The following is an 18,929-nucleotide window of genomic DNA, read 5'->3' as shown; positions in this document are numbered from 1 at the left end:
CCGACTTCGTTAATACTGTAGCTAAGGTAGGAGTGACAGCATGTTTTCTAACCATTTTCTGGGCATTCAGTTACAACCTCAATGGGGTGCTTTGGCAGGTCTGGTAGGCCGAGTATCTATTCTGCAAACGAGCCAGCACAAGAAGGAATAAGGACCGAAGATCTGGGCTGTGAGATAGACGAGTGACGTCAGCCCATCAATCCATTTTGGATTTTTAATGCTACTTTGTCTTACACACTTGGTTCCATCCTTTACCCTATCCCTTCTTCCCCGAATGTCTCAGTGTTGCTCCTTCTCACCTGCATTTCCCCGCAGAGAAACATTTCCGTCTGCATTTGCCTCCCCTGGGAGCAGCCCCCGCTTGCCTCCCTGTGCGGCTCAGCAGGAGCGGCTGTGCGGCCAGAGGCATAGCGCTGCCCTGCTAAAACAATAGAAGTATGTTAGGCTTCTGTTAAATTTAAAAAAAAACCAACCAAACAAAAAAAACCCCGACGCGTGTTGGGTGTTGGTGATCTCTGGGCGTCAGTAGCGGCTGCCGCGCTGATCAAACAGTGATAGGGGACTTTGTAGAGTTGGATTCAAATTCTTATTCTGTTGGGGTTTTCCCTGCTCGCACGCATCCCGTGAAAGGCCACCGTGGAACAAACAAACCGCCTGTAGGCCACGACACAACAGAGCCCTCCGCCGGCACGCGTTACTTTGTGTCAGGGGTCAGGGGAGGGCTGGCGAGACCCGGCGGAGGGGGGCCGGGGGTCGAGGGGTGCCAGCCCGGCAGCGCGCGGCCGCCCGGGCCGTACGGCTGTCCTCCTCCCGGCCCCCGGGAGGCAGATGGCGGAAGGCGCCCTCCCCCCGCCGCCGCCGCCCGCGGCCTCGGGTGGGCCGGCCTCCCTCCCGCCTCTCCCCACGGACCCGGCCGCGGATCGCCCGGGTGGGCGGGCTCTGACCCGGCTCCCGGCACCGGCCCGCCCCGCCCGGGGGCAGGCGGGGGGCGGGACGGGCAACACGCGAGGGGCGGCCCCGCCGCCGGCTCCGCTCTTGTTGCGGCCGCTGCTCTCGTTCCCGTTTCCCGCCGCCGCTCCGCGCCCGCTGCCGCCGCCATGAGCGCGGACCCCGTCGTCTTCGTCTCCGCCGCCAGGACGGCCGTCGGTGAGGGGCTGGGGCGGGCAGGCGTACCCCGGGGCCGGGCCGGGGCGGTGTGGGTGGCGGGTGCCCCCCGCCGGGGCCGGCGTCGCCCCGCGGCCGGTGCTGAGCTCTCTCTTTCCCTTCCTCCCCCAGGCTCCTTCAACGGCGGCCTGTCGGCGCTGCCGGCACACGAGCTGGGGGCCGCCGTCATCCGGGAGGTGCTGCGGCGGGCCGGGCTGGCCCCCGAGGAGGTGTCGGAGGTGATCCTGGGGCAGGTGCTCACCGCAGGTACCGGCCGGCGGCGGCGGCGGCGGCTCTTCCCTCTTCCCGCGGGCGGTGCCGGGGCGGGCGCCCCCCTCCCGCGGCCGCGCCCCTCCTTCGCCGCCCCGCTGAAGGGGCTCCGGCTTCGTGCTCGGGAGCGGCGCCCCTCGCCGTTGGGAGCGGGGTTCCCCAAGAAAGGACCCGCGTCGGGTCTCCCAAGAAGGGACTCCGGGTGGCCAAACCCGTCGCTGGGTTTTTGGGAAGGTCGTGGTGGGGGGAGAGTTTGGTTTGTTTTTTTTTTAAATCCCCAAAGCAGCTAACAACATGCGTGAGAAAGGCAGCTTTCCTTTGTTACAGCATCCCTTCTCTCGCGTTGGTCATCTCCTCTCATAAATTTCACATCACAGGTAACGGTAACTCAGATTTTAAGAGCGAGGCCTGCGTCTGTGTTTATCTGCAAGGCTGACCTGTGACGCCTGCGATGCCACTTGCTTGGAGACAAATACTTTGATTTAATGAAAATGTGGCTGATAGGGAATTGTTTGCTTTGAAGCAGTCCTGTTTTTTCCAGGGTAATGTTTAATCAGCGGAGTCACAGGGCAGGTTTATATTTTAAAGATGGAGGAAGAAAAGAAAGGAAATAAATGTTTTTGCCTTACTTAAAGCTGATCCAGACTCCTGTGTATTTTTAGCTCCCTGAATGATGTACTCTCCTTATCCATTTCTTTACATATAAAGAGCTGGCATTACTTTGGCCTGGGGAGATGCAGATGAAGAATGTTTTTTCTTTAAATATAGTGTTCCTGTTCTCTCCATCAGATTTACAACAAAGAATGGAAGCTTTCATGACTGTCCTTGCATAACTGTGCTTTTGGTCTCCGTAGGGACTTTTAGGGAAGGTTGTCTGCTGGTGATACGCAGAAGATGTCAAAAAGAAATCCTTCAGCAAATAGCAATTTAAATGAGCTCTTGTCTTACATACAGCACTCTAGTGCTAATTTGAAGTTGTGGTTTTCATTTGATCTGCCATCAAAAGCAGAGTTGCCGATATTAAACTATCAGTAGCAAGTCCCTGATCTTGCAGGTATTTTATTGATCAACAGTATAAATGAGAGGTAGCTGAGCTCCTGCTTACAGATTACTGCTGGGAACTTCTCTGTCTACCAACTGAAAATAGGAGCGAGCTCTAAATTTTGGTGGGATTGAGTTACCTGTTGTGAAAAGTGACAAGGCCCACATTTGGTTTTTAAGAACAAAGGAAAAATGCTGCCTGTTCCTGCAGGTGCCGGCCAGAACCCCGTCCGGCAGGCAAGTGTTGCTGCAGGAATCCCTTACTCTGTGCCTGCCTGGAGCTGCCAGATGATCTGCGGGTCAGGCTTGAAAGCGGTATGTCTGGCTGCTCAGTCCATACTGACGGGAGACTCCAGCATCGTGGTGGCAGGAGGCATGGAAAGCATGAGTAAGGTAAAGCGAGCGATTGCACTCACGCTGTGCGCTGTGCTGACTTAGTGGGAGTGGACAGCAATAAGTTACGTTGAAACACTGTATTTCTAGGCTAATGATCTGGAGGTGGATTGAAGAGCAGCTTCAGTTTCTGCACTTGAGAATTAATTTACACATGCAACAACTGACTTCGGTAGCTTTTTTTTAAAAACAAAAAACAAAACAAAAGACCTAATACTGTAGCTTCTGAAAAGGTGCCATGCAAACTCACACTACATTTAAAATTCCATTTTAATTTCCGTGTAGCACTGTTGTGGTGAATGATTTGCTTGTGACAGTTGGCAATAGACAGGTTTTTTTGTGTTGCGAGAAGCCCAGAGAAGAAATAACTGGGGACATCGTTGTTCACCAAGCAATTTGAGCTTGGAAAGGAAGCAAAGGGCTTTCATTTCAAGGTTTTCAGCCCAAGGCCATATTGAGGAATGGCTCTGGGCTGGTGGGCTGATCCCTAACAAGGCAGTGGCCTCTTCCGCTGCGGCTCACTAGCTACCCACGCTGAGGGCGATGCTGGCGTTGTCTGGCAGCAGAGTGTAATTGGGAACCACCTAGCGCAGGCTGGTAGGAGGGGGGACCCGTGGCTGTATGGCACCAGGTACGACTCTCCACAGATCAAATCAAACATTTGGTGCTTGATGATCTGCTGCCAGGGAAATGCAAAGGCCAAATGGAGCATGCCAGCTGGCAGGCTCCGGACGGAGAGATGGAGCAGGCAGCTGGGGAGACTGCCGGGGTTCGGGGTAGTTACCTGCAGCTGCAAGGCACGGGCTGTCTCTTCAGCTGCCTGCTGTATTGTGCTCTGGAGATATAAAATATCCAACTCCTGTTGAAATACCTTCTTGCAGGCTCCTCATGTAATTCACATGCGAGCTGGGGTAAAAATGGGAGAGGCTTCCCTGCAGGACACTATAATCCTTGATGGCCTTACAGATGCTTTTTATCAGTATCATATGGGTATAACAGGTAAGTGGTGACATCCACAAAATGACATGGTTAATTGGGGAGGGGGGAAGAATTCACTGATACGAAATTTCAGAAATCTGAAGTTTCAGATAAGGTGTTTCAAGCTGTCCCTAAGTTGTAGTTGTAAAAAAGGAAGATCTCTCTAATATTGAAAGTATTTTCTGTTTACCATTAAGGGTATTTTCTGCTTTGTTTGTAAAGCTACTCTTTTTTTTTTTCCTGACTGAGCTAATCTCACTGTGTCTCTCTTACATCTGAGCAATTTAACAAATGAAATAATCCTTGTATGTAACTGAAGCCTTCAGCAGCACGGATTTATAGTCGGGGGGAATTACGTAAAGTATACTGTGGATACACATGGTTCTGCAACTTCAGGTTATTGCATCCTGGATGGGGTAGCCAGCCAACTGCTTTCTCAGACCCTGCTTATGAAACAGACTTACTTCAGAACTGCTCCTTCCTCTGAAGCAGCTGTAGAGAGATCTGAGCATAATGGTTCAGAGAAGCAATAAACTAGAAAAGCTTGCTTGCAGTTGTATTTAACTTGATGTAAAATCTGGGAGGAGATACCGCACGGCAGTTTTCACCCTCGAAAGAAAATAGAGAATCATGAGCAAAGAAAACGAGGAAATCAGAATGAAAACTGTTCAACAAGCTTAGCCGCTTGCTACAGCAAGCGTTACTGGCTACCTTTGTGCTTGTATTTTTACAATTCAGAATTTTAGCATTTCCTGATGGCAGTTTTCATTTTGTCCTTATTTCAGCTGAAAATGTGGCCAATCAGTGGCAAGTCAGCAGAGGGGAACAAGACCAATTTGCTGTACAGTCACAAAACAGGGCAGAGGCAGCACAGAAAGCTGGCTATTTTACAAAAGAAATTGTTCCTGTTCTTGTACCTTCTAAAAAAGGTAGGTGTGAATGGATAATGAGAGCTGATTTTAAAGAAAAATCTCTCTTCTGCTGTGATCAGTGGATGGTTTCCCAGTTATACAGCCTTTTCTGTAAGCTGTTCTGTAAGCATGTAGTGTGTTGCTCTCTTTTTCAACTTCCAGTGGTTGTTTTTTGAAATAAGAGAGAAACAGTGCAACCATGGAATATCTAAATGTAGCTCTCTGCAAATACTACTGCTGTCTGTTTTATTGGGGATGTAATTACTACCCAAGCAAACCGCTGACTTAACACAGGCTCAGATATGGTACCAAAATCAATATTTTCATTTCGTTAGACTCCAGCTGTGCCAAACTTAAAACAGTCATGTTGATCTGCAAACCTTGCCCACCTAGTACAATACACAGTGGCAATAATTAGGGTTACCAGTTAATTAACTGGGTCAGGTTGCATATATTAGGTATGTTTCTCCTTACGTCTGTTAGGGATATAAACAGACCTATTATGGTGCTTGAGCAAAAAGTGTGTTTGTAGAGCAGCGGAATCCCCCCCAGCTCCTTGTGAGGTGGATGCAAAACCAGAATTTTCCAAAGAGAAATAAAGAATCAGTTGTTCAACATTTGCATTGAATAGACCCTGTGGGAAATGGTCTGGCATTAGGCCGGCTACAAATTAACAAAGGGCCTTCCTGATACCAGTTTAGGTAATAACATTTAATGACACGGGACTGCTCTTTGCAAGAAGAGGAGGCAGTATTTTAGTTGTTTGTCTCAGAAAACCCAGCTGTCTGTCCTGCTGGAAGCAGCTGGAGGGAGCTTTAACAACTTGTACTGAGATGGAAGCTGCCTCCGACAGGATGGCTTGTTGGTTAAAAGCAGTATGGCACATATTCCCAATCAGCCTGTTCGTGCCAGATTTCTGTTTAGGCAAGTATGCACGATTAGACCCTCCTGTGAGTGTAACACTCTGTTTTCCAGGTCCTATAGAAGTTAAAACAGATGAACACCCTCGCCATGGGAGCAACTTGGAAACAATGGCAAAGTTAAAGCCCTGTTTCCTGACAGATGGGACTGGGACAGTAACAGCAGCTAATGCTTCAGGTTGGTCTGCCTGGCTAGAACTGAAATGGCAAAGAAGAGCAGCTGCTTGTAGCTCAAGGCGGGGTCTCTGCGAGGGGTTGGCTGCCGTGTGGCTACTGCTGAATATGTTTTGCAGAAGATGGCAATGTGTTTGACAAGACAGGTAGAACTCGAATGTAACTGTGGCGGAGGATTTCTTTACAGACCGAGTTGTCTTCTGTTTGCTTGATTTCTATGAAGTAAGAGTGTTATCGCTGATCACTAACAAGTGTTTGGACAATAACAGCAATATTTAATAGGCTGGAACAAAGAGCAACTACATCCTCTCTCTTTAAAACTAGCCCTCTAGTGGTGTCTAATACTGCAGGTCTGGACAAAGGAAAACTTAACAATTCATGTTTGAAAACATTACTGCTGTGGGACTAACTCTCCTGCCACAGGCAGCTTTGAAACTTCTTCCTTGGTCCTTATGCTGCCTCTTCCAAAGCCTATCTAATAAATCTGATGTGCTCCTTTTTCGGGTTGTGTTTCAACTCTTCCACCTGCCTCTTTCTGAATAGAAACCACAAACATGTCATGTTTACAGCAGCATAGATTTGTTAGCCATTTTAAGTCTTTTTGTCAGAGGTCAGACTTGGCTGATCTGGAAAAAATACTGACCTAAACCAATAAAAGATCTGTAATTTTTTTGGCTTGTCTAGATTGTGAACTTACACAAGGAAAAGGTGGTACAGTAAATGCCATAAACCCCAACAAATACATAAAAGTTGTTTGTCATTCTGCAGGTATAAATGATGGAGCTGCAGCTGTAATTCTAATGAAGAAATCGGAAGCTGCTAGGAGAGGTCTTATGCCTTTGGCTCGGATTGTATCTTGGGCTCAGACAGGCATAGATCCATCTATAATGGGAGTAGGGCCCATTTCAGCAATAAAGCAAGCTGTAAGTAATTATCTATCTATGTATATATCTATTTAAAAACTCTTGTAATTGCTTTTCATTTTCTGGACATGTCTTGGTTTTTCTGTATTCTAAGGAAAACTTAGTAGAAAAAATAAACAAAGTCAAACAAAACTTAAAATAGCAGCGAGTATATATGATTAAGATTTCTAGTACTACCAGGCTAGTATGACTCATTGGGAAAAATAATAATAAATGTATAGGTGTATGAAGGGAGTTCAGAACACAAACTAATCAGGTTTGTGAAAGACCACCTAGGTAACCTAGGAGGCTGAAGATCATATTTCCTGGGTGTGTATGCTAACCTAATTTGGGGATGATTTGTTTCTGCCACGGTGTCGGCCAGGTTAATGTTCAGATCACCGCCTGAGAAGGGCGGGTGAGCACATCTGCATTAACAAATGTGACGGTGGCCCTTTGTGTTTCGGTTTGCCCTTCAAAAGGGTTGGAGCATGCAAATTGGACTCCTTTCAGATGAAACTAAACAAGAAGGTGCACTCCAGAACCACATCTAACGTGCTCAGACCCTCAGACCGTTATTTCCCGACTGGTGCGCTCTGCGTCCCATCTGCAGGACAAGGCTCTCAAATAAAATGCCGAGTGAGCGGCTCCTCTGGTACCACGCTGCTTGCTAATACAGACTTAGCCCGTGGCAACCCCAGCTCATCATTTGCTAAAACTGAGCATGGAAAGAGCTCTTGTACAGCTGGCAAGGAGAGATTTGCTTTAGTATTCCTTCTTAGTTTTATTTATACTGTGTAAGAGCCTTATTTTGTTCATCTCTGAAATGTCCTGTCAGTGCGGAAGCCTAACTTGAACTCGCCCAAGCTCTGTGGCTTTTAACAGGAAAATCAAGACCTGTAACGCTATATTTCTTATCAGATCTCAAACTGTTCTTTTAAATCAAGAATACTATCCATGTATATGCAATACACAGTTTTAGTTTAAGTTGTAGGACAGACAAACTGCATTTAACAGTACCTAGAACTTTATAGCTATTCTGAAAAAGGGCACACTGCTGCTTAATGTAAACTTTGTAATGTATGTTATCAAACACTTGTCAAACACATACACCCTCCCTGTATTATCAGTTTATCTCTTCAGAATTTCGTAGTAGCACTTATAGCAAATGACTAGGCCCTGCATTTTAGTCTTGCAACAACATGGTAAATCTCTAAAAGATAAGCCTTTTCCCAGAAGGTGAATGGTTTCTATGCTGTCTCTACAACCTCTAGCAGAAAGAGGCCCTCCTCCTTGACTGTAGTCGGGGCGATGCACCAGCCTGGCTAGCTGGTTGTGAAACATCATTGTTGCAGATGATTCTGCTGATAAAGCATTGCCGTGAGAAACAAATTGAGTGGAAGTAAAAACGTAAATACACGAACCATGCCTAAGCCTGTACCCAAGTAGGCAATTGCACCACAAGCGTTTCTCAAGTGAAAACGAGAGCCAAACCGTCTTCCAAAATAGCTGCCTGTGAAAAGCTTCAAGTGGCAACTTCTAACTTGAAGGCAGGAGGGACTGGATGAATTACACTTGGCAGCCATTGCTAACGGTCACTTCACTATCTCCTCTGTAAAAACCTGTATTAAGCAGAATCTCCCTAATGGAATCAGCCTTAGGTCCTGACAAACTTGCTTTTAATCTGTTAAAACCTACTTTTGAGAACAGGGCTTGTTGTATTAAGGGCACCACATATGCTTTGATTCCTGCAATTGCACCACCACTGCTACGTGCGTAAAATTAGTCAAGATTTTTTAAGAGCAGCCAGCACGTTACAGCACATCGTACTGACTTTTGCTGACGCTGAAATTTTGTCTGTTGTCTTCAAGAATTGTGTCATGAACACTGGCTATAAAAATTAATTTCCTTCAACCTTTTACAAGTGGTGGCTTCAAATCACCCAATTTCAGGCTTCTGAAAAGCTTCCTCTGGTGCTGAGCAAAGCCTAAAAGATAAAAAAGCCTCTGTTTTGTTTTCTCAGATTGACAAAGCCAGCTGGACTCTGGAACAAGTTGACCTGTTTGAAATTAATGAAGCCTTTGCATCGCAATCTGTTGCAATAGCAAAAGAACTGAAAGTAAATCCAGAAAAGGTAATGAATATATTTGAGGTCATAGTTTGCCTCCTGTAATTTAAAGTTGTTCCGTTCTGTGCGCCTGGATTGTATTCCAAAGAGAGAACCATCCTTTTGCCATCACTTTGCCGTAAGCGAAACGGATGGGAACCCCAGTGGGCATTTCCTTCCGCTGCTCTGCCGCAGGCTTGCTGTTAGCAGGCACGTGGTCTCGCGGCCGAGCAGGCTGCAGACGTGTTGCAGTGGCGGTGTATGCAGCGCTAGGTAACTGCTTCCACACGCTCGTCACTAACTTCAGAATCCGAACGTGCTGTCGGGAGCATATTTGCCACTGTGTTCTTCCAGCGACGGCACACAGCACAGGTGTTACTCTCCCCTCCCTGAATTCACCTACTATCACCTTAATTACCTTCAGAGTAAAGAAATATTCTTTTTCTTTACTGAAGTAAAATAATACTGAAGTAAAAGAAATACTAATTGTAACAGCTGTTGCATCCATGTTCAATTTCTCCTTGAAATGGTGGTGGCAGGTTCAGGCACACTCTCGCTCAAGGACTATATCCAGTGAAATCACTCATGTTGAAACTCAGCTAAGCCAGTTAGGTCATTTAACTTGACCTTCTGTATATTTTTTTTTCAGATTAATATCCAAGGTGGAGCTATCGCTCTGGGCCACCCTCTTGGCGCCTCTGGTTGTCGCATCCTTGTTACTCTTCTACACGCACTGGAACGAACAGGAGGAAGACGTGGGGTTGCTGCTCTCTGTATAGGAGGAGGAATGGGAATCGCCATGTGCGTTGAGAGATGAATGACTGACCAGCTAGTGCCAACTAGCTTTGAAACAGTTCACCAATAAACTTCTAATCATGAAGCTTACTTTTTTGTGTTGCCTAAAATTAAATAAGGTTACTCTATTACGTTTTGCCACTCGCTCAGTGCTGTGACACCAAGATTAGCAGCCAGCACTGGGGCTGCAGTTGCTAACACACACTAGAGCTTAAATTCTTAACCCAAGGACCAGCCTTACTTTCAGAGATTAGTTTGTTCACAAGAAAAATAGCAGCAGCTTTCAACCACTTGTTTTATTAACATTTTAGTTACAAGAGTGGGAAGTGTTAGACAAACATAAATAAAACCTAAGTTATTCTTCAAGTGCTCCAGAATGAACGGCGTCCTCATAGCACCCTCTCTCTTCTTTAGTTTCAGGGTGCAGTTTAATAAGGTCATCAATTCGAAGAATAGTAATTGCAGCTTCTGTTGCAAACTTTAGGCTCTTAGTTTTGACCATGGTTGGTTCAAAGACACCGGCTTGCTTGTTATCGCGAGGTTTTCCATTGATTAAGTCAAGACCAATCCTGAAAAAAAGAAATATTGTCAGGCAGAGATGTAGAAAAAGTGGAAATCTAGTCAGGAGTAGGCTGTTCCCAGCGACACATGCATAGGACTGAAGGAGACAGAAGGGAAGGTCAGTGATAACCTACACCCTTTTTTCACATGCAAATCGTGGTTTGGTGAACTGCAGCACAGCTTTCCACCTCGGTCACCAGCCCACTGCACGGTTCATAGCCCTCCTACAGGTAGATACGTACCATTTCAGATTTTTGCGATCCGGGTTAACTTGAGCCTCGTTGTGGAAGGCTCTCAACTTTGCAACGAGATCTGTCGCATCTTGAGCGGCATTTACTGCCAACGTATTTGGAATTATTAAGAGGGATCTTGCAAATTCTGCTATTGCAAGTTGTTCACGTGATCCCTAGAAAGAGGAAAAAGTTTTTTAAACCAATTGCTGCAACAAGATAGGGAAAAATACAGCCATGATCGAGAGTGTCCATAGCAGGTAAGGGTTTTCACATACAGAACCTATTTTTAGGCCAAAGAACCATATAGTCTTAATTATCAGAGAAAGAGTAACTCGTATCCTCCACTTTAAAGAAGCATCTTACGTTCTGTAGGATGATTTGGTTCTGTGGTTCATGAAAACCTAATTCTAGAAGAAGAAAATAAATGCTTGAAAATTCACGTTGTCCTAGTTTAACACATACACACAGATACTTCTTTGTGCAAGACTTACCATGCTGGTTGCGTAATTTTCAAGATATATTGAAAGTGCTGCCTCTACAGCACCACCACCTGGGACAACAGACTTGGATTCCAATACCCTTTTAACAACACAGAGAGCATCATGTATGGATCGTTCCATTTCATCACACATGAAGTCATTAGCTCCTCGTAAGATAATGGATGCTGAAGTACGAGCCTTTGTACTATTGAAAAAAGGAATCAGAAGTCAGCTGCGTTGAACAGAATGTAAGTTAAAACTCTGAAATTTTTCTTCTAAAGCCAAGATCAGTTGAGCCAGATTCTTTCAACCGCTAAAAGAAAATCTTAACATTGTTGTGCAACCTTGCAGGACACGCACATTTTAACTTTGGTAAGTCAGTATTTTAAGTTCTAATAAGCAAGAACCGTGTTTGATTTCAGTCTTTAAGAGAAAGCTACCTGACAGAAGTATGAGAGAGGATGTCTACTCCTCAAATAAGGGGGAAGTATAATTAGATATTAAGAAAGTTCTCTTTTGCATAGCCATCAAGCAAGCTGATGACTGCCACACAGGCGCTGTGGCCAGCATATTCCATTCACACACAAATGAGATGACAGGAAGCTGGACACTGAGAAGGGATACTGAAGCAGTGGAGAAGTTAATACCCGAGGTATGTTTCTGTCAAACAAACTGATACCAAGTCTTCAGATGCCAGACAGCAGTGGCATACTAAAAACTTCAAGGGAACGTACCACGTGTGTGGACAGTTAATAATTTTGGCTCTTCCTACCCACTGAAAACACCCAAAGCCCTAAAAAAATACCCTTTTAACAACATGATCCATTTTATACTACCAAGCAGATGACTGATTCAATGAAACCCACGCAAGTAAACCATGTCTTCCACTACAAATGGCAAGATCAAGCTTGCACCTCCTTATTCAGATGAAATTGCTCAGATTACCTTATAAAAGATTGTTTCTAAAGAAAATTTTGAGTAAAGTCTATCTAGCAGTCTGATTGTCTCACATTACGGTTGATGAAACAGGTGTCTAGCACCAGCAGAAGAGATTAAGTACCGATACTTTCACCCCTAGTTTGCAGTGGACTTGCATACTCTTTCCCATGCGTGTAACTACTCATACCACTGAGATAGCATGGAAGTAAATAAATGGGATTTTATCTCAAGTTTAGTAGAAAGTGTACACAAAACCAAGTATTTAAAAAAAGGATCCTTACTTCTTGATTAAAATCAGCTCATCATCACAGATTCTCTCTTGAATCACCTCTTCTGCCTGTCCCAGCATTAATGCCTCAAAACTCTCCTCGCCTTCAAGGTTTGCAAGGGTGGAACATATGGTTGCTTAAACAAACAAAAAAAGTGAAATTAGCATTCAATTCCAGCACATCCATTGCCTTTTTCTCAGAACAGGCATACAGAAAGAAAAACAAATTGAAACCAGGTATAAAAACCAGCTTAAGTAGATGTACACTTCTAATTCCCAGGCAGTAATCCAGTATTCTGCGGTTTATAATCGATACTGGTCCTTTTGCTCAGCTGCCAGAGCACTTTTCCACAGCTAGCACAATTTTCGTTACAGTAATACACCGGAAATGCTTTCTTGCTAACTTAACAATTGATAGAAGATCTGTATAGGAGCAGAATTTTTTTCTATACGTATTTAATGATTTGGGAACTCATCATCTGTCTTGTACCTAACTCTCTAAACAGAGGCTCATGAACGTGTACTAATAAAGACTCTTAAGTAAATACAGATTCTGGTTCCCATTTCCACAAGATGACAGTCCTGTCAGTGCAAGGCAGCATTTTTTTTCTCCAGTGTAAATCTTCAGAAGTCAACTCTTATGGTACTCATCTACTTTGGCAGAATGGTCCCTTAAAAGCAACAGTAAAGTTAAAACCTAACAAGAATGGCTCAGCTCTACTCATCCTCTCTCTGCATGGCTTGCGTGTTAAGAAGCTGTGTGTTGAAAACTGGTTACCAATATCCTAGCAACAGCTTTTACTTAAAAGCAAAAAAGAAAATATTTTTATATATACACATACCTCCTGATGCCTTAGCAATCCGCTTAAGGTCCTTTTTTACAACTCTTCGTACTGCCATAGCACCAGCATCAACGAAGTATTTCAGACACATATCGTCAATACCTCCAGTGGTGAGAATAACATTGGCGCCAGTGGCCAAAATTTTCTGGATCCTTTCTTTGGTAATATCCGATTCTCTGCAAGGATGAAGTCAAAGTTATAAACTGTCAACCCATTTCCTAAAATCTTAATGCAGAGCTCTGCAAGAAGAAGGAACCATTGCACAAACATACTTTGAGTTCTCAAACACTCACTTAATACTAGTTGTGTCTCCAGAAGTAGACTTTTACCATTAGTATTTGGTATGGCTGGGAAATGTTAACATTTAAAACATTTCTACCTCTTGCTCTCAGCCACAATTATACCGAGCCCCCTCAACTGAAGACATCAAAACAAGCCTGTGAAACCCCACTGCCTCTGTTACTCAAGCCTCCACACACCTCTGCCTTATCTGGTCCAGTTTCTCAGGGTCTGAGATAACAACCTGAACACCAAGCTTCATTTTCGCTTTCTGCAGGCTGAAATCAAGGCATGCAATCTTCGCATTAACTATTCTCTTGGTCATACCTGGCGAGAGAGAAAAAGGGTTTTGTAAAACCAAGTTAAGAGAACATCAAGTTAGCATTGGAGATTAAAACTGATGCTATTTTCATGTTTCACATTTCTGTTGTTTGCTTCTCCACCTCCAGTTCCACTCTAGTACAGAAAAATGCGAAAGACTCAAATTCAGAGAAACTTTAAAAAGGTATCTACTATAACCTCTGTTACCTTTTTAGAGACCCCATCCCCAAAATGTGGATGACCATGAAAAGCTGACCCATCAGTCTCACATCCTTTAGGTTACCTCATCACAACACAGCTCTGCTGAATTTAACAGTTCCCTGCAAACCTGACGTTGGCTCCTCACAAGGGAGGTGCTTATGTTCCAGAAGGTCGCAGCGTTACCATGCTGACAGCGAGGTAGGGAAGCTGCAGTAGCTTACCAACACTTTGTGGATCACTAGTAGCCGGCAGACCCCAGCCTAGAAACCACTGGTGAAGTGGTAAGGTTTTTTTGTGTTCCTGATTAACTGCCCTGGAATTGAAAGCCCACATGATTTGCAACTGATGCAGACAGTGAGAAGATCCACACAGAAAGACTAAGAGGACTGAGTTACCACAGAAGTTTTACAAAACATAGTCTGTTCTTACCCTGTGAGCCCACCACACAGTTCAAAGCGTAACCGTTCACAAGTATACTCTCTTTTTGGCTGCGGCCATGTGCCTTCAAAACATTAACCGAGTTGATTGGATACCGAGCCTGACCCTTCTGGTCTGTATATTTAACTGCCAGTGCAGCATCCACCACCATATTAGCAAAGAAATCACCATCACTACAAAGCTGTTAAGGTTAAAACTGAAGAAAACTAGTATTATGCTTAAGAAAATAAAAGAGTCACTGACAGTGCCCAAACCAAGAGTCAAAAACTGTTTCCAAAAAGGGAACCCCAGAAAGGAATAGAAGTGCTAGCTGTCTTTACCATTCCCTTAAAGCAATGAGTGATTCTTACAGCTGAAACACTGGTAAGATCATTAGGACAGGCTAGCACGATGCTTGCATTTTATGCACTGTTTGTTCCTTAACAAAAACACCTATCCCATGGTCAGTCTGCATTCCCTTGTTAGCACAAAGGCTAAAAATGCAGGTTCTTCTATGACTACAAAGTAAAATGCAGCCGCCTTTCCTCTAATTTCACTCCCCAGGTACTCAACTTCTGTAATGCGGTATTCCATTCGCACAATTCTTTATCTGGGGTCACTAACGTGTCGCAAGGAAATAATACAGTTAAAGCTGCTGAGGTGTGCCTAACCAGGTTTGAATAAATTTGAAGCATCTGAACATGTTTTCCCACGCCAGATAATACCTGTGAAACGTTTTTCACACCCGTTACAAAAATAACAGCTTGCATACTATACACCATGCATAAAAACTGCTGCAAAGGCAACTAGCTTAGTTACTCAAGCTCTCCATCAATCACTCTCACTTAAATAACTTGATCAAGGTAAAGGATACATTCCTATGATTTTAGAGGACATAGATGTTTTAGCAGCGTTAATTAGGCACTCCCTGCCCAATTCATCTGTGTTAATAATAAGATTTTCATTGATGTAGCGAACTGCTTCCCTGTAGAATAAAGACAAATATTGGTAAAGAATTCTACACCCCCAAAGGCAAAAATCTTAAATGTTTTCAGCCCTTCTAAATGCTACCTCAAAGAACACAGGGATGAAATAAATTCATCTTCTAGGACAGTAGTGACATTTTTATGTGAGACTACAGAAATTAAATTTTAAAAAAACCAACCAAACAAAAAAGCCCAAAATACACACCCAAACCAAAACGCCATATCCACTTTGCACCAAGAAGCCTGTATTAATGCAGTCATAAATACAGAAACAAACAAAAAGCATGCAGTTATTGTACCTTAAAAAATGCAATGTACTTCAACTGTGTTAGTTTCTTACTTGCAAGCAAGTCGGTATCCACCAATAATGGAGGTAGGATGAATTTTCTGTTTCACTAGTTCATCTGCATTTTTTAGAAGTTCTGCAGCAATAATTACCTGTTTGAAATACAAACACAAATTACATGTATTCCATACAAACAAAATATATACCTGTTGCCACTAAGTGGAAAGTAGAATCACAAACAGTTCTCCCATGTTTACTCAGTGGAAACGACTACTTGCAACCTAGAATAGTTTCTGACATCAGGTAGAAGCCACCCGATTCCACCCCCTCCAAGCTGTCAAGTGTCTCAGGCAAGTTTTCAGCACTCAGCATGCTTGTTAATCCTACACTTCAATTTCTCATGGTTGTTAAAAATTAAGAACCTTAATTCAGTACATATCCTCAACCTTCAAGAAAGGAAAAATAACAATGAAATTGCAGTAAGCAAATTCCATTCCAGAGCACCAGCTGTGTACGGAAACTAGCATCTCTAAAAAACCACAAGTCTAATTTCTTTATTCTGTAACCTGCTTTAAAAAACTCTTTACATTCAGTCAACTGCAAGGTTTTTCATTCTGTATAGTTGATCCACATTGCATCAAGATTCATAACAGATAAATCAAAAGCCACACTGACAACTGAACACTGACTTTCAGTATATCTGCCTGTAAAACTTTCTACGTACCACTGAGGTTGTCCCGTCACCAACTTCTTTGTCTTGCAAGTCTGCCAGCTCACAGAGAACTTTTGCAGCAGGGTGTTCCACTTCTAGCAGTTTCAGAATGGTTGCACCATCATTAGTAATGGTCACATCCTAATTTTCAGAAATCAAATGTTAATATGAGGTGCACTTCTATTATGTTTTTACTGTTGTGTTTCATAATGTTTATGCAAATAAAAGTTAATTATTCTTTGCAAATGCTCATAAAATAACTTTATCAAATGTTTACTGCTTCTTTTTAGCCGTGAGTCCCATTCTAACCACAGAAATGTTACTAGTGCAGAATATGCACTTTCTTTTTAGCAGAAAACTCTAAGTTACAGAAACGCATCAAACATCTTGCACATACCGGATTAGCAGTAGTGTAGTGACTACCCTCTACTACAGTATTTTATTATAGCAGCCCGCAAAATGGCAAACTTTCCTCACATTTGCTTCCAATATTTTAAAATATGATACATGGAATATTGCTTTAAAATTGTTATGGAATTATTTGAATTATTTTTCGTTCTCTCTCCCGATGTAGAAACCAGGATACACCAGTCAACATCATCACAAGGCCTAACGGTGCCATTCATTCCTGTGAATTTGACCAATACCTGTAAGAGGTGACAAGAACTTATGTGCAGAAAGGAGGTAACTGTGCCACATAAACTAAGGGATTAGATTAAACTAAAATGATGTAGCACAGATTACCTGATGCTCAGTTTTACCACAGGTCTTGCCCTACCCCCGTCTGAGAACCAATGAAAAAAAACAGGCCTAACACTTCTTAAAGAAAGCTTACCCCAATATCATCCACCAACATCTTATCCAGACCAACTGGCCCGAGAGAACTCTTCACAATGTTGGCTATAGCAGATGCAGCAGTAACTGAATATATGAAAGAAAAAAGAAAAAAAGTTTTAACTTTCCAACTTCAGGGCGATTCATATTTACAAGACAATGTGACAAGAACCTGCGATTCAAACTTGAGATAAAGTGACCTGATTTAGGATTAGGTGTAAACCTAGCTAAGCTAGTAATGGCTTGCTGCTTCTAAAAAACACAATCTGTGCCAAACCTCACTCTTCCCTCCAAGCTGGTTGAGCTAACTAACCTAGGAAAACTAACCTATCAGAAAAAGAATAATTTTCTGCTGGCTCAGTAAGATGGAGGACACTACTGAGGCCAGAAGAGCAGCTGTACTAGCTTAGCAGAGGTTGGTAGCGCTGTTTCTCATGGCAGCAGCAAGTCATGCCGTGAAACTTCACCCTCATTTACTCCCCAGTTCTAGGCAGATACCGAACAACGGTACCACCATATGCCAATTAGCAACACACCTTTTTGCTCCACTTAGGTTTATGATTCAAACAAAACACTCTGTAATCAAGTAGAGAAGTCAACAGTGACCTTTTAATCACTACTAAAGTAACATGAAACTTCTAATGTAGTGGCTCGTTTAAAGGATGTTCTGCCAACTTCATTTAGGAAAAAGATACAACCAACCTTTTCCTTCAGACCGTGGCAAGTTTTTCTCTATCCCACAAGCATAGCCACTTAATCTAGAAATTGAAAAAGTGGTAGTATAATGGGAATAGTGACAACTCAGACCTTCACTTTGAACTTCAAACAATGTAACTGGTTTTTTGTTTTGTTTTGGAGGAATAATGGCAGCTTTCCGAAAGAAATGACCCTGGTATCACCAAAGTCACCATTAACAAGTATCTCAGTCATAAATTAAGATAATCCTCATTCTAACAGTTCTGCCTGAAGTATCATCAGGACTGCATGACTCTCACGATCGTCAAGAAGCAGACTTTCAGCTTCTTCCTTTGTCTTTTACCTACTCGGGAATTGAGAACAGCCTCGGAATTTGCAGCCCTTTCCCAAGACTCGGGATAAAACCCTGAGAAACGTGAAACGTTTTTGAGAACGGCGGTTGAAGACACTCACCTTGACGGAGGCCCCCACTTTCAGCAGCGGGTTATTTCCCCGTGCTGGGGAGCAGTAAGCTTCCCCAGCCGCCCCCTCCCACCAAGGCCCCATGGCCAGCCCGCCTCACGCCCAGCGAGCTCGGGGCGGAACCGAGCCCACCTCCGGACAGGAACCGCCCCGCTCCCGGCCCGCACTCCTACCAAGGGAGGAAGAGGGGCGCGGGATGGCTGCGCCGCCCAGACGCCCGGGAGCGGCGCGGCACCCCACGGGCCTCTCGCCTCGCCTCACATCTCCTCGGGGAGGCGGTGGGAAGCAGCAGCGCTGCCCGCTCTCCCGGAGCCGAAGGAGGCCGACGGCAGGGCGAGGCCCTCACCGGCGGGGGGCAGAGGCGGGTGCGCACATGGCGGCGGTAACGGCCACGCCGTGTTACCTCCGTCCTGCCCCTCCCCCCGCCGCTCACCGAGCCCCCGCCGGCGGCGCGCGGCCATTACCGTTCTGCGTGCGGATGGTGTCGCCGCTGGTCCGCTCGCCGAAGACCGCCAGGGGCCCCTCCATCGCCGCCATCTTCCCGCCCGGCCGCGGCACGAGAGGGAGCGGGTAAGCAGTGCGCGGAGCCGCGGAATGGCCACAGGACTGCGGGGAATGCTGGGTACATCTCCCCTCCCCCGCCCCTAGGAGAGCGCGGCGGGACGGGGGGGCGGCCCCGCGCGCGCGCCAGGGGCGGGGCCGCGCCCCGTCTGCCCAATCGAGAGGCGCGGCGCGGCCCAGCCTCAAGCCGCGATTGGTGCGTGCGGCCGAACAAAGGC

At 44.8% G+C, this 18,929-nt stretch overlaps 2 protein-coding genes and 1 non-coding gene across 3 annotated transcripts; 1 reads left to right on the top strand and 2 right to left on the bottom strand.

Moving 5' to 3' along the window:
* The first annotated feature begins 971 nt into the window (after positions 1-971).
* On the top strand, positions 972-9,724 carry ACAT2 (acetyl-CoA acetyltransferase 2). The gene is made up of 9 exons (XM_064446964.1): positions 972-1,146; positions 1,276-1,410; positions 2,666-2,847; positions 3,729-3,846; positions 4,611-4,754; positions 5,712-5,834; positions 6,599-6,753; positions 8,756-8,866; positions 9,489-9,724. Exons 1-9 carry the CDS (start codon positions 1,098-1,100, stop codon positions 9,654-9,656), a joined length of 1,185 nt encoding a protein of 394 aa, XP_064303034.1. The 5' UTR covers positions 972-1,097; the 3' UTR covers positions 9,657-9,724.
* A 191-nt stretch (positions 9,725-9,915) lies between these two features.
* TCP1 (t-complex 1) lies at positions 9,916-18,802 on the bottom strand. Its single transcript, XM_064446961.1, has 12 exons — positions 18,615-18,802; positions 16,994-17,079; positions 16,171-16,299; positions 15,501-15,598; positions 15,049-15,159; positions 14,187-14,368; positions 13,436-13,562; positions 12,957-13,132; positions 12,128-12,251; positions 10,920-11,112; positions 10,438-10,601; positions 9,916-10,203 (listed from the first exon to the last, which is right to left on the bottom strand). Exons 1-12 carry the CDS (start codon positions 18,685-18,687, stop codon positions 9,990-9,992), a joined length of 1,677 nt encoding a protein of 558 aa, XP_064303031.1. The 5' UTR covers positions 18,688-18,802; the 3' UTR covers positions 9,916-9,989.
* On the bottom strand, positions 17,649-17,784 carry LOC135312937 (small nucleolar RNA SNORA29). The gene has a single exon (XR_010372553.1). It is a non-coding gene; the product is annotated as a small nucleolar RNA SNORA29 (small nucleolar RNA).
* Positions 18,803-18,929: the final 127 nt, after the last annotated feature.

Source organism: Phalacrocorax carbo, chromosome 3 (assembly GCF_963921805.1).
Source record: "Phalacrocorax carbo chromosome 3, bPhaCar2.1, whole genome shotgun sequence".
In the NCBI taxonomy this organism is placed as follows: domain Eukaryota; kingdom Metazoa; phylum Chordata; class Aves; order Suliformes; family Phalacrocoracidae; genus Phalacrocorax; species Phalacrocorax carbo.
Note: the sequence above shows the minus strand (reverse complement) of the source record. Positions and strands in the feature narration are given on the sequence as shown.

Bases quoted from the DNA above. Each gene is read 5' to 3' on its own strand.
- ACAT2 (XM_064446964.1), top strand. From the start codon at position 1,098: ATGAGCGCGGACCCCGTCGTCTTCGTCTCCGCCGCCAGGACGGCCGTC. The intron at 4,755-5,711 runs GTAGGTGTGAAT...TCTGTTTTCCAG, and splicing joins TCTTGTACCTTCTAAAAAAG to GTCCTATAGAAGTTAAAACA. The intron at 6,754-8,755 runs GTAAGTAATTAT...TTGTTTTCTCAG, and splicing joins TTTCAGCAATAAAGCAAGCT to ATTGACAAAGCCAGCTGGAC.
- TCP1 (XM_064446961.1), bottom strand. From the start codon at position 18,687: ATGGCGGCGATGGAGGGGCCCCTGGCGGTCTTCGGCGAGCGGACCAGC. The intron at 15,160-15,500 runs GTAAGAAACTAA...TTTATTCTACAG, and splicing joins GGATACCGACTTGCTTGCAA to GGAAGCAGTTCGCTACATCA. The intron at 14,369-15,048 runs GTATCCTTTACC...ACAGCTTTGTAG, and splicing joins TCCTCTAAAATCATAGGAAT to TGATGGTGATTTCTTTGCTA.